General features: G+C 35.5%; 2 protein-coding genes across 2 annotated transcripts; both read right to left on the bottom strand.

Annotated features, from left to right (window-relative positions):
- Positions 1–446: 446 nt before the first annotated feature.
- LOC109243899 (mitochondrial inner membrane protease subunit 1) lies at positions 447–4,403 on the bottom strand. The gene is made up of 4 exons (XM_019410912.1): positions 4,162–4,403; positions 3,845–4,069; positions 1,920–2,030; positions 447–666 (listed from the first exon to the last, which is right to left on the bottom strand). The coding sequence occupies exons 1-4, from the start codon at positions 4,288–4,290 to the stop codon at positions 634–636; spliced, it is 498 nt and encodes a 165-aa protein (XP_019266457.1). The 5' UTR covers positions 4,291–4,403; the 3' UTR covers positions 447–633.
- Positions 4,404–6,185: 1,782 nt separating this feature from the next.
- On the bottom strand, positions 6,186–10,402 carry LOC109243898 (probable solanesyl-diphosphate synthase 3, chloroplastic). The gene is made up of 6 exons (XM_019410911.1): positions 9,859–10,402; positions 9,520–9,629; positions 7,813–7,940; positions 7,626–7,729; positions 7,156–7,283; positions 6,186–7,047 (listed from the first exon to the last, which is right to left on the bottom strand). The coding sequence occupies exons 1-6, from the start codon at positions 10,043–10,045 to the stop codon at positions 6,499–6,501; spliced, it is 1,206 nt and encodes a 401-aa protein (XP_019266456.1). The 5' UTR covers positions 10,046–10,402; the 3' UTR covers positions 6,186–6,498.
- Positions 10,403–11,492: the final 1,090 nt, after the last annotated feature.

The following is an 11,492-nucleotide window of genomic DNA, read 5'->3' as shown; positions in this document are numbered from 1 at the left end:
TTTTTGAAAATTGCTACTGGGATTGTTGCTCCCTGATTATTACTATTTGATGCTACTTTTTCTCCCTTTTACTGGATATTGTTGCTCCCTAATAATTATTATTTGATGCTACTTTTTCTCCTCTTTCCTTATCGTCTTTTGCCTCCCTCTTCCTTCTTTCTCCCCCCTCTTTCCTCTTCTTCTTCTCCCATATTCTTTCTTTCCACCTTTTCTTGAGTCGAAGGTCTATCGGAAACAACCTCTCTACCTCTCCAGGTAGGGGTAAGGTCTGCGTACACACTACCCTCCCCAGACCCCACCCCTGAGATTATACTAGGTATGTTGTTGTTGTTATATTTAGAAAACGTGAATGTTTCCTTCAGCACTTTAGATTATTTACATGAATATTTATTTTAATCTAGAAGTTTTTAAAAGGGGCATGCATCCCAGTTATACACATTATGAACTAGACAAATTCATGATGCTACGAGCTACTAACATTGATCTTCTTTATTGGAACTGAAGATCCTGAACAAAATGAATTAGCAATCATTATTCAAATTAAATCTTCACAGAAGAAGACAACAATCAAAGGACTTGTACAGAATCACATTTTCAATTGCGTATCTTCGATACATTGGATTGTTTTTGTTGTCATAACGAGCCAAAGCCCTCTGGCGGCCATACCTGTATATTAAAGAAAAATAGCAAATTAGTTCTGCTTACCAGATATTAAAATGATTACTAAATATATCAATTGTCTGATTCTAACACCCAAATGTTGTGCATTAATGCCCAAGTGATATGAATATTTGATGTAAGTCGATGAATTAGCATGAAGAAGTTATCCAATTAATGGCAAGTAACCATCATATAATCAAATCAAAAGACTTCCAAAGTAGACGATGGTTATGATAAGAATACGGCAGCTCTTATCTTGCCTGGGATGTAAAGACAGATAAACTGCAATTGCATATGAACTTGGAGTTAGTAGGGTAAAACGTGCCTAAGCTATTGGCTAGAGTTTCCCATTATATAGTGAATTTAAGGGCAAACAATATTCTCTGTGTTGCTTGGACTTGGGTGCGGGTAGCCGATCCGCGTGTAGATCTAGATCGGGTCCTTCATAATTTAAATTTTAAGATTCGAGGATATGGATCCAGGTACGGATACGGGTACAGGAATTCGGCTAAAAAATAATTGAAAATTCTAAAAATAGCTCTATAAAAATATCCAAAGTTATGAGAGACATTCTGCGGAAAACATATAGGTTATAGAATGCAGCCAATAATTCAATATTTCATTTTGAGAATATCTCAAGTTGTAGGCACTAGGCACCAGTAAGCAGCTAAAATTCAATCCTCCATTTCTCATTTTTTGCCAAATTTGTCCATGGATTGTGGTCAAAGTACTCGATCTCGATTGACCACATCCAGTACGAATCCCACACTCTTACCGGTACCAGTGTCGCGGCTACGGCTATAATGAAGAGTCCGTGCTAACATAGATTATTCCTCAATGCCATGTCATCCACAGGGAATATAAAGAGTACATCAGAAAAGGTTAATGGTTCATTAATATGGCTATGAAACTAAGGGAGCTAACAACAATTTATCCAAATGACTCTATAAACAGCAAGACTAGAGACTGACCCTATCAGAAGCTCATTCAAACCTTTCAAAAAAAGTAGCAATGATCAAATGCCAGGCCAAGTAATCAATGCTGGTTGATTCTTCATAGGACTAACATTTGTACATTTTAGTTTGTGAAAGGTTCTCTACCGTTTGTTATACCTCTTGCATTCGTAGTTTTTCCCCCACAAAAACAATAAACTATTACTTCATCGGAAAAAGATTGCAAGCTTTAGAACCTTTACAAATAGAACTACACAGAAGTTATAAGTTCAGCCTCGCTTAGATAGTAAAGGTAATGAAACTTACTCTACACAACACTTTCCCCAGGATGAGACCATAAGGGATTGGCCCGAGTTGCCGTGAATCCTTGGAAGCATAAATATTATCTCCCTGAATCCAAACATGCCCCTTTGGAACCTAGATATCCCCCACATCAAGAGAAATGGAGGGAAGGGAAAAAACTATTAGATTATAAAGGGCATCACAAGTAGAACTATTATGGAACGAGAAAACAAGATATCACCTCATTCACACAGTAAGCATAGGAATATCACCTCAAGCAAGAATACAAGCCAGTTTCAAATTGTTATTCTAATAAGAGGAGTCTGGAACCAAAATGATGCAACCCATTATTGTTCAGATTAGTGACAACCCCTTTTCGTGATTTAGTTAGTTTTTTGCATTATTTTGCTTCAGGACTAACTAGGGCCTATATATCTCAGTTTTAACTGCGATAATCGTATTAATGTTCAGTTTAGTTTTGGCAACTCATTTCGTGATTAAACTAGTTTATAGCATCATTTTGGTTCCGGACTCCTAACAAGAGAATCAATATGAAACTGCTAAAAAAATATAACATTTGAATACAATAAAACTTTAAGCATTTTAGAGAAGCGCTTCAAATCTAATTTTTTTAATTCATTCACTTTGAAGTGAATGTGGCAGTAAAACCAGATTCAGATACCATACAAAAATGGAACGAAACTTGCATCAAAAACTGAAGGTGCTCTAGGAAACAATAGTGAGAGCCTAAGTGGGTAAGCATAAGGAAGCTTCAGAGTAACATGCCTAAAGTAGTGTAGGCCATGTTTCTGGTTTGTTTTAAGCAATATGAAGCACATTATCAGAGGTCCTGGTAATTACAATCAGTAAAGAAGACACTAAGATCCAATGGCTTAGCACATGACAATTGACAAGGCATTCTTCTACAAACCATATATTAATTAGAACTAGAGTACTTACCAAGGAATTAGCTGACATTTTAGGTTGAATGTGTGTTTTTTTTTCTTTTCTGGAATGAAGGTCAACAATGATCCTCTATATCCGTTCTGCTTTACCTGGGCTTATCTCATCCAATATTTAATAATTTATGGAGTTACTAAAACTAGAAGCTCCTCCTCACTCTAACATACAAATCTCTAAAAAGATTATGGGCAACAAATGAACCTAACGTAAGCATACCAACAACAATTAAGCCTTAACCCAAACAAGTTGGTATCATGTATGGATCCATTGCTTCCACTGTGTTATGTTCTTAACTAATTTCACTAGGATTGCAGGTTTTTCGAGACAACTTCTTTTCATGTGATTTTAAATCTACCTTGTTCTCTTTTAACACCTTCAATCATTATAGGTCACACTGACGGGCCAACACATTTGGAGGTCTATGTAGGACAAACCATCTCTCACCTCTCGGCTCTCAGTGTATCATAGATTTGGTGCTCTATGGAAGGGTGAAAACTAGGAAGTCAAAAGAGCAAAGGTACAACCTTTTCTCTCATTTGCTTAAATAGAAGCAAAGAGACTTCAAGAGTTAGGATCATTCACTGCAGCAACTGTGTGCTATCAGTCGTTTCAAACTTGGTAGAAATCTAAGGAAGGACAGACTTTTGCATCAATAAGGAAGGAGAAAGACACATAACATTAGGAAGATTAAAACAGTGAATCTGCATCCCAATGATTACGTTGGACTAATGAGTAATATTAAAAAATCATCAAGAATATAAATTATGCAGCCACAAGTGTTAAATAAACTGTGTTAGAAGAATGTATCCTAAGATATTTTTGTTTATCCCTTCCTATGACTTGTTCACTGCAACAATAACTCATGCTATATTGCAGAGTGGACATATGGTCTTATACTTAACCAATAAAATCAGTTCTAACTTGACAACTATCAGTAATCGATCCAAGAATTGAAAAGGGTATAATTACATAGAAAAAGAGCACACCTTTAAGGTGACATAGCGGTCACTTCTTGCAGGGTCGGCTAGAAAAGTGACAGTATCGCCCTCCATACCAACAATGCGTTTAGTAACAGTCTTTCTAGGGTTATCAGGTGAGCGAACGAGGACTACATCACCTGGTCCCAACTTATCCAACAACGGCGATAAGTGTTCGGCCAGCAAAACATCGCCGGTAAGATTCAGTGTCGGTAGCATACTAGGACCGTACACCTAAACCAAAAGAACATTCAAAAATTGATCTGAAAAGCTTAATTTTTGCCCAAATTAATGCAGATAAATCCGAGACATAGATACATACATACCATGACAGGGGAACAAATATAGTTATTGGTGACATGTAATAAGCAGAGGAATTTGGCGACAAGAAGTGATTGTTGAATTCCGTCTTTGGCTTTGGACTTCCATTGACTCAAGTACTGGAACACTCTCATTATCCTCTTCCACCTTCACGGCACGACCCAATTCGAAATTAGGATTTGGGCATTATACCGCACTCCTCCTGTGTAAGGTTTCTCTACAGTAAATTCTTTTCTTTACCCATACTTCACTCAACTCTAGCCATGTCACATGAATATTTTACTCCTTTCTCTCTCTTAATTATATGATTTTTTTTTTTTTTAGTCTTTAAAAACAAATATGTATTTGATAGATAAATATAATTTTATTTTAAATCATTCTTTTGACCCTTCCAGGTTGTTTGGATGGTTGTTATTCAATCGTATTGTATTGTTATTTCAAAATACTGTTTGTTTTACTAAAATTGGTTGTATTGTATTGTTAAATCCATTGTTCCGGAACAATGCAATATCGCATTTTTTAAAACAATCGATTTGATGTGGTGGGATTGTTTCCCATTTTTCTCTCCAATTATGCCCTAGCTTATTACTCCATAAATCTGTTTTACCCTTTACTTTTTTTCTTTTATTTTAACTCCAAATCTCCCGCCTATAACCTACTTTGTCTTCATCCCTTTTTTTCCCCAAACTTTTGCCGCTTCAAACAATAACGTCAAAGGTATTTTGCCTTCTTTTGTTTCGTTTTTCCCCCTAATTTGATTTTATCTCCAATTCTAATTATCTTTGTTCTACCAATTCTCGTTACTTTCTTTATCATAGTTCTTCAACATTTTATTTTTTGTTTTATCATTATTATTATAATCTAGAAAGGAATAGAGTGTACTTATTATTGTTTTTAATATTATTAACTTGTTCCACTAATTTTGTTAGAATTTGCATGAATTTAATTGCTTAATCTATCTATAAGGCATATTTGGTGATAAATTAGTAGAAATAGATTTTCTTAAATTATTTTTATGCGTAGTTCCTGATAAATTTAATATTTAAACAATTGAGGGTATTTTAGTAAACTTATCCGTTACAGTACAATACGATACAGTTACAGTCAAACCAAACAGCAAAATGTTATTTAACAACAACAAACAATACAATCTATCTAACGTTGTATTCATAAAACGTTACCATACGATACAGTACATTACAAAACGATGGGTAACAATGATCCAAACAGGGTGTTAATAAGATAATTTTGTGTGTGTGTGTGTGTGTGTGTGTATATATATATATATATATATATATATATATATATAGAGAGAGAGAGAGAGAGAGAGAGAGAGTTTATTTTAAATTACAAGTTTCATGAGTCTTTTTTTTTTTTTAAATAAGTATTTACTATTCTTTGTCATAATTCTTGTGACTTTTTCCATTTTTGTTCAAAATTTGAAGAATTCAACTATTCAAATTTTAAATTTGGTAGTGCTTTTTTTGTAGGACTAAGATTTTAGACTAGTACCATAGACTTATTGTGTTAAGTTAAGATAAGATTTTAAATTATGTGTTAAGTTAAGTAGTGTCATATAAGATGGAGAGGAAGTATTAGTTCGTACGTCTTTATTTGCGATTCTGATTTTAATTACGGCAAATATATTCTCAACAAAACAACCCTCCTCCTCTCAATAAAAGGAGAGAACAACATAATGTAGGTCCTTCGTGACTTTAAAGTTGCAACATATAATATCAATCTGAAAAAAGAGTTTTTCTAGGTTAAAGTTGAAGTTTTGCCTAAAGTATCTTTCTCCTGGAGCCCTTCTCTACTTTTTCCTAACAAATAATGTCACTTACAAATATGCAGATTATAGACTAAGATGGTTAAAGCACAGAAGAGTTGGCTTCTGGTATAGATAAGCATGTGACACCTCTTCTACATGTCATTTGAGTTCAACAAAGGAAAATGTAATCCTTGTTCAGGTGGAATGGAACTAAGTCCAGGGGCTACAGAGTTGGATCATTAGGGAAGGATAACATAGAAATGAATATATATCACCCAAGAAAACCAAGAGTAAAGTGTATATGACATTATTTGTAACGTGGAATTTCTTTAGTATACAACAACATTTGAATTTGGCAGTTCATTAGCCAAATTCTAAAGAATGCTAGGACACAGTATTGCTACATTATGTCCTCAATTACAACCTGTATATGAGTATACAAGCACAGAGAAGCACATAGGCTGTCCTATTGAAATTATAGTGACAAGAGTCTTCAACTCAATGCCTCTCTGATATTGTTAGATATAAGCTCTTCTATAGAGTATTATAGCCAAGGTGTATAATGTGCTTTCATCTATTCGATTCTCTCCAGATTATACTTCACAATTTCCTCAAGTGCTGCTCGGAAAGGACTAGAAGGAAGGCATTTTAGGCTCTGCAGTGCTAAATCAGCTTTCTCCTTTGCCAAATCTTGTGCTCGCTGAATTCCCCCGGTGGTCTTGACTAGATTAATGGCCTCCTCAAGAGAATCAGCATCGCGAAATTCTGATTCAATTATATTCCTAAGTTTTGGCTCTTTTTGTAATGCAAAAAGTACTGGTGCAGTAAGGTTTCCCTTGGCTAAGTCACTTCCAGCTGGCTTCCCCAATTTCTCTGCTGATTGAGTGAAGTCCAATATGTCATCAACAACCTGGAATGATAAACCAAGATTCTTCCCATACTGAAACATCTGTTTGCTAATATCACGGTCAACACCACTGAAAATGGCAGCTCCTTTGGTGCTTGCAGCAATCAAGGAGGCTGTTTTATAGTAACTCTTGAGCAAATATTCCTCCAGTTCAACATCACAGTCAAACAAGTTAGAGGCCTGCTTTATTTCACCACTTGCAAAGTCTTTAATAACCTGCCACAAAAACCAATAACCACAAATGGTTTGAGGTGCGACGAACTAATATTGATATCAACGTTGTCAATTCTGCAAGATGTACAAACCAAGAAGTTCCTAAGATACCTGACTGATGAGCTTTATGACTTCAAGATTTTCAAGGTTAGCTAGGTACCACGACGACTGTGCAAACATAAAATCACCAGCCAGTACTGCCACTCTAGTACCATATAATTGGTGAACAGTGTCCTTTCCTGGATTGGAAATTTTTTTAAGAGGTTAATTCAAGGAAGGTAAGGAGAAGGTAGAATAGAAATTGCAATTAAGAGAAGCAAGTTAGAAGAAGCACAAGGGTAAATGATTAGGTGATAGGATTGATGACCACCTGAATGACACACAGAGATTCATATTTGGAAGTGCTATTATGGAATCAATCATCAATTGATCTAAGCTCACGTACAACGGCAAATGAAGCATCAAACACGAGGGAAATTGGTGGTGGAAACAACAATCTAGTATTATCATATTTGAGTTTTTAAATAACTAAAGACAGTGCATTTGTTGACACAGCAGAGGAGAATGCTTAAAATTGTCACCTCTTCGTATGTCACTTTCATCTAACACATCATCATGTATCAAGCTTGCAGTATGGATCATTTCAATGATTTCAGCTAACCTTCTGTGTTCTACAGTCAGTTCCCTGGCAGCAAATTTTATTTTATAAATATTAGCTTAGCTGATACGTCGTTGTGAACAAGAAAGAAAATCAACAGTGCTCCTTACTTCAAACCAGAAATTGCTGCTGTGGCCCTTGACACTAGGAATACTAAAGCAGGTCTCACCCTTTTGCCACCAGCACCAAAAATCTGCTCCGCTGCAGACATCAAAACTGGGTTCTCTGAACCAACAATCTGAAAAATAAATTCTCTTAGACACAGAATAGAAGGAAGATAGATAAAAAGTAAATTTACTGATATATTCCATCTGAACATTCATGTGGTGTTGATCAAATTAAACAACATAGTTTTACAAACCCAAACAATAGCAAGTGGCAATTGCTGATATGAGTTTCTTCAGTTACTTGACAGTTGACATCACACTAGTCACCGTTAGAGATGTGTGTGCACTTATTTCTTGTATCAACTCTTTGAAACATAGTATGACCAAATATTAATTAAAATTGTCAAAAAGTAGGACTGACTTCTTAAAATGAACTTCAGAAGCTCAAGGTCAAGTATCATTTTGGAGTGATAGCATAGCTACTACTCCTTCTATGGTTAATTCTTCTAAGGCCAATAACCTGAATATAGTCAAATAAACATGTTTATTGATTCCAGTTATTCACTGTCACTACCATGACCATGTACTGGTCCAAAATTGCATCTCTCCTCCATCTAGAGCAGTTCATTTGGGATGACCAAATACCAAATAAATCTGTCTAAAAGAATAGATGTGACTCTATTAAATGATATCCAGAAGCTCAAGATTAATATATCATTTGGCAGTGTGATACTGTGACTCGTCCTATGATTAATTCTTCTTTGGCCGATAACCCAAATTTGGTCAAATATACATAGTTATTGATTTCTATTACTACTTTATGTTCCTTCTGCTTCGGTTTTCTTATTATCTTGTTGTTGTTTCTGCTTTTCTTTACCTGCCTTCTTCTGGTTTGCTTTCCTTGATCCAAGGGTCTATCGGAAACAGCCTCTCTACCCGCACAAGGTAGGTCTCGGCCCGAACCGTTTTGCGGTTCTAAAGGACCCTGAACAAAAAGAGGCAAAGATGCCAGATCTGGACACTTTGCGTAAACACTACCCTCCCCAAACCTCTCTCGTGGGGTTACCTGGGTGGCTGGGTATGCTATTGTTGTAAACATACTTATTGATTCCAGTTCGTTATCCTTACTACCATGACCATGCATTAACCTTCACTAAAACGATCATGTAAGGGCTCGTTTGGTAAAAAGGATAAGGGATAATTAATCCGGGGATTAAATTTGAGATGAGTTTATCCCACGTTTGGTTGGGATAAAATCACGGTATAACTAATCCCGGGATAGTGTTATTTTTATCCCTATGGGAGGGTAGAATAACAATCTTGGGATAATTAATCCTGGGATAACTTGTTTCCCAACCAGACCCCTAATAGTGTCTGAAACTGCACCTCTCTCCTGCATCCAGATCAGTTCATTTGGGAACAAAACTATGCTCGACTGAGAGTCGATGAAGTTATTATGACAAGTACAACTATTAGTTATCTGGCAATGCCAACAGAACATAAGCTCAAATGAACTGACCATGCCTCCAAAAGAATAATTTAATGACCCAAAGTATTCCCAGATAATGATAACATGGAGCTATCTTGGCAGCTATTCATCGAGAAATAACCAAAAAAAAAGATCTTATTGTAACACTATTTAGCTGACAAAAAAATCAGATAAGCAAAGGTTTTGAACCAGGAAAGATTTGATTAAAGAATGTCACTCACATTCTGTAAGTTCTTGTTTAGTGTAAGGAGGTCATCAGCAACCACTTCAAACACATTAGCAAGTGAAATAGGTTTGGCTGACTTGTTCAAATCCAACACTGGCGCCACCCCTGCAAATAGAACCACAAATCAATATTGAAACTATTCCAAGATTGCGATCTTACAATTAAAAGGGCAGTCCCGCTATGCGCTGGGTCCGGGGAAGGGCCCGAACCAGAGGGTTGTATTGTATTTCTGCAAGAGGCTATTTTCACAGCTCGAACCCGTGGTCACATGGCGATGTTACAATCTATAGGGCTAAAAATATTAGAACTAACATATAATGATTGAAGTAAGTACCACTAAGTGAAGCCTTAGTTGAAAACGAACGACAGCGGCCAATTTCTTGTCTACAGGAGAACAATTTCCGAGCACTGAATCCTCTGCTTACATTCCTTAACACCTTGTTATTAGAAGAACACCCACAAGCCAAAAACTCCAATGGAATTCTCCCAATCTCAAGATTATGGCAAGTCACAGACATCATCCTTGTAAATACCCACTTAGCTAAATCAACAAGATTTTGCCTTTAAAGCAAGAATTGAGCACCCAAGTTGCTTATTTCAATATATACCATACAACAGAAAACCGAATTTATAGCAACAATTTGTACTCTTGGGTGAGCTTATATCCAGAGAACTATTGAAAGTACTACAGAAGAGACAGTTTAATAACAATTATGTGTGTATTGAATAAGGCCGAAATTAATGAGTGGATAATAAAGAACCACATAAAAATGGAGTCTTTGATTTGGTTAGTGACTGAAAATGGAAGAAAGGGACAGTCGCGCTCTGTTTCTAACTCTGAAAATTCTCAAACAATTACAACCAATACAAAAGGGGATGAGCTTCGAGCCAAAAAAAAAGGAGTGGACCTTATCCCCACTTTGAAAAATCTAGCTTATGATGTGCAACTCTTTTTCTGAAATTTTTGAGGTTGTACAGTTGCCAAGTGATGCCCCCCATATCTCCCAGAAAAATGATAAAATAAAAATATGATACTAATTAAATAAATAAATAATGTTTATTTATTTTGAACTTTCAGAAGGGGCAGAGAAATGATTTCATGACATGAATCAATTACAATCTAGACCGAGAAAAAGAATCAATTAATATAATATTTTCCCTATTTTGCCAGGAAAAAAAATCAGGTATGAAACTTTAACATAATTCAACGGTGATGGAGTGATAAGTACTCCTTCGTACTTAATCAAAGATCTCGGGTTCGAGTCTCTGGGTATGGAGTCGCCTTTGTTAGGGAGCGCTTTACATCCCAATATGAGACTTCCCCGCGTGAATCCGGATTTAATCGGACCCCAATGTGGATATCAGACACCGGATGGGAAACAAAAAAAAACATAATTCAACAGTTAGCAAATAATATGGTAATATTTATTTTAATGAGTCACCAGATTTCAACATGTGGGCATAATCTAGTGTTTAATGAAAGATACAATAAACTATATGAAATTAACGTTCAAATCTCAATAAAGTAGAAAACTAATATTGTTGGTAACTTTTTTAATTTATTTATCTAGATTCTAGACTATACATATCAACGTTATTAGTGCATATGTTGGTATTTAAATGAACTAGTCTTAGGGTACGCGCTTTGCGCGTGTACCCTATCTTAACGAGTAAAAATTTGTTTAAAATTTATCTTTGAGATAAAAGTATAACTTCCTGAAAATGATGAATGTTGATCGTGTATAATCAACTCTATAATGAAAGAATTGTCCAATACTTAATTATTAGTCAATAATCTTAAAAATTATTTTAATGACTGAAATTAGAATTGTGTATTTGGTTTTGAGGTGCCAGTATTCAAGTGGTATGAGTAATTCAATAGTATTAGCTAATACCAATTTTTAAATATTTAATTGTAGTTATATTTTTATTCAAATAGTAAAAAATCGATTAGATTAAAAAATCATC

Source organism: Nicotiana attenuata, unplaced genomic scaffold, assembly GCF_001879085.1.
Source record: "Nicotiana attenuata strain UT unplaced genomic scaffold, NIATTr2, whole genome shotgun sequence".
Lineage (NCBI taxonomy): Eukaryota > Viridiplantae > Streptophyta > Magnoliopsida > Solanales > Solanaceae > Nicotiana > Nicotiana attenuata.
This window is presented reverse-complemented; position numbering and strand designations above follow the sequence as displayed.

Bases quoted from the DNA above. Each gene is read 5' to 3' on its own strand.
- LOC109243898 (XM_019410911.1), bottom strand. From the start codon at position 10,045: ATGATGTCTGTGACTTGCCATAATCTTGAGATTGGGAGAATTCCATTG. The intron at 7,284-7,625 runs GTGACAATTTTA...TTTCCAATCCAG, and splicing joins TGAAAGTGACATACGAAGAG to GAAAGGACACTGTTCACCAA. The intron at 7,048-7,155 runs GTATCTTAGGAA...TTTTTGTGGCAG, and splicing joins TCATAAAGCTCATCAGTCAG to GTTATTAAAGACTTTGCAAG.
- LOC109243899 (XM_019410912.1), bottom strand. From the start codon at position 4,290: ATGAGAGTGTTCCAGTACTTGAGTCAATGGAAGTCCAAAGCCAAAGAC. The intron at 2,031-3,844 runs GTGTGCTCTTTT...GGGGATATCTAG, and splicing joins ACCGCTATGTCACCTTAAAG to GTTCCAAAGGGGCATGTTTG. The intron at 667-1,919 runs GTAAGTTTCATT...TTTAATATACAG, and splicing joins TGGGGAAAGTGTTGTGTAGA to GTATGGCCGCCAGAGGGCTT.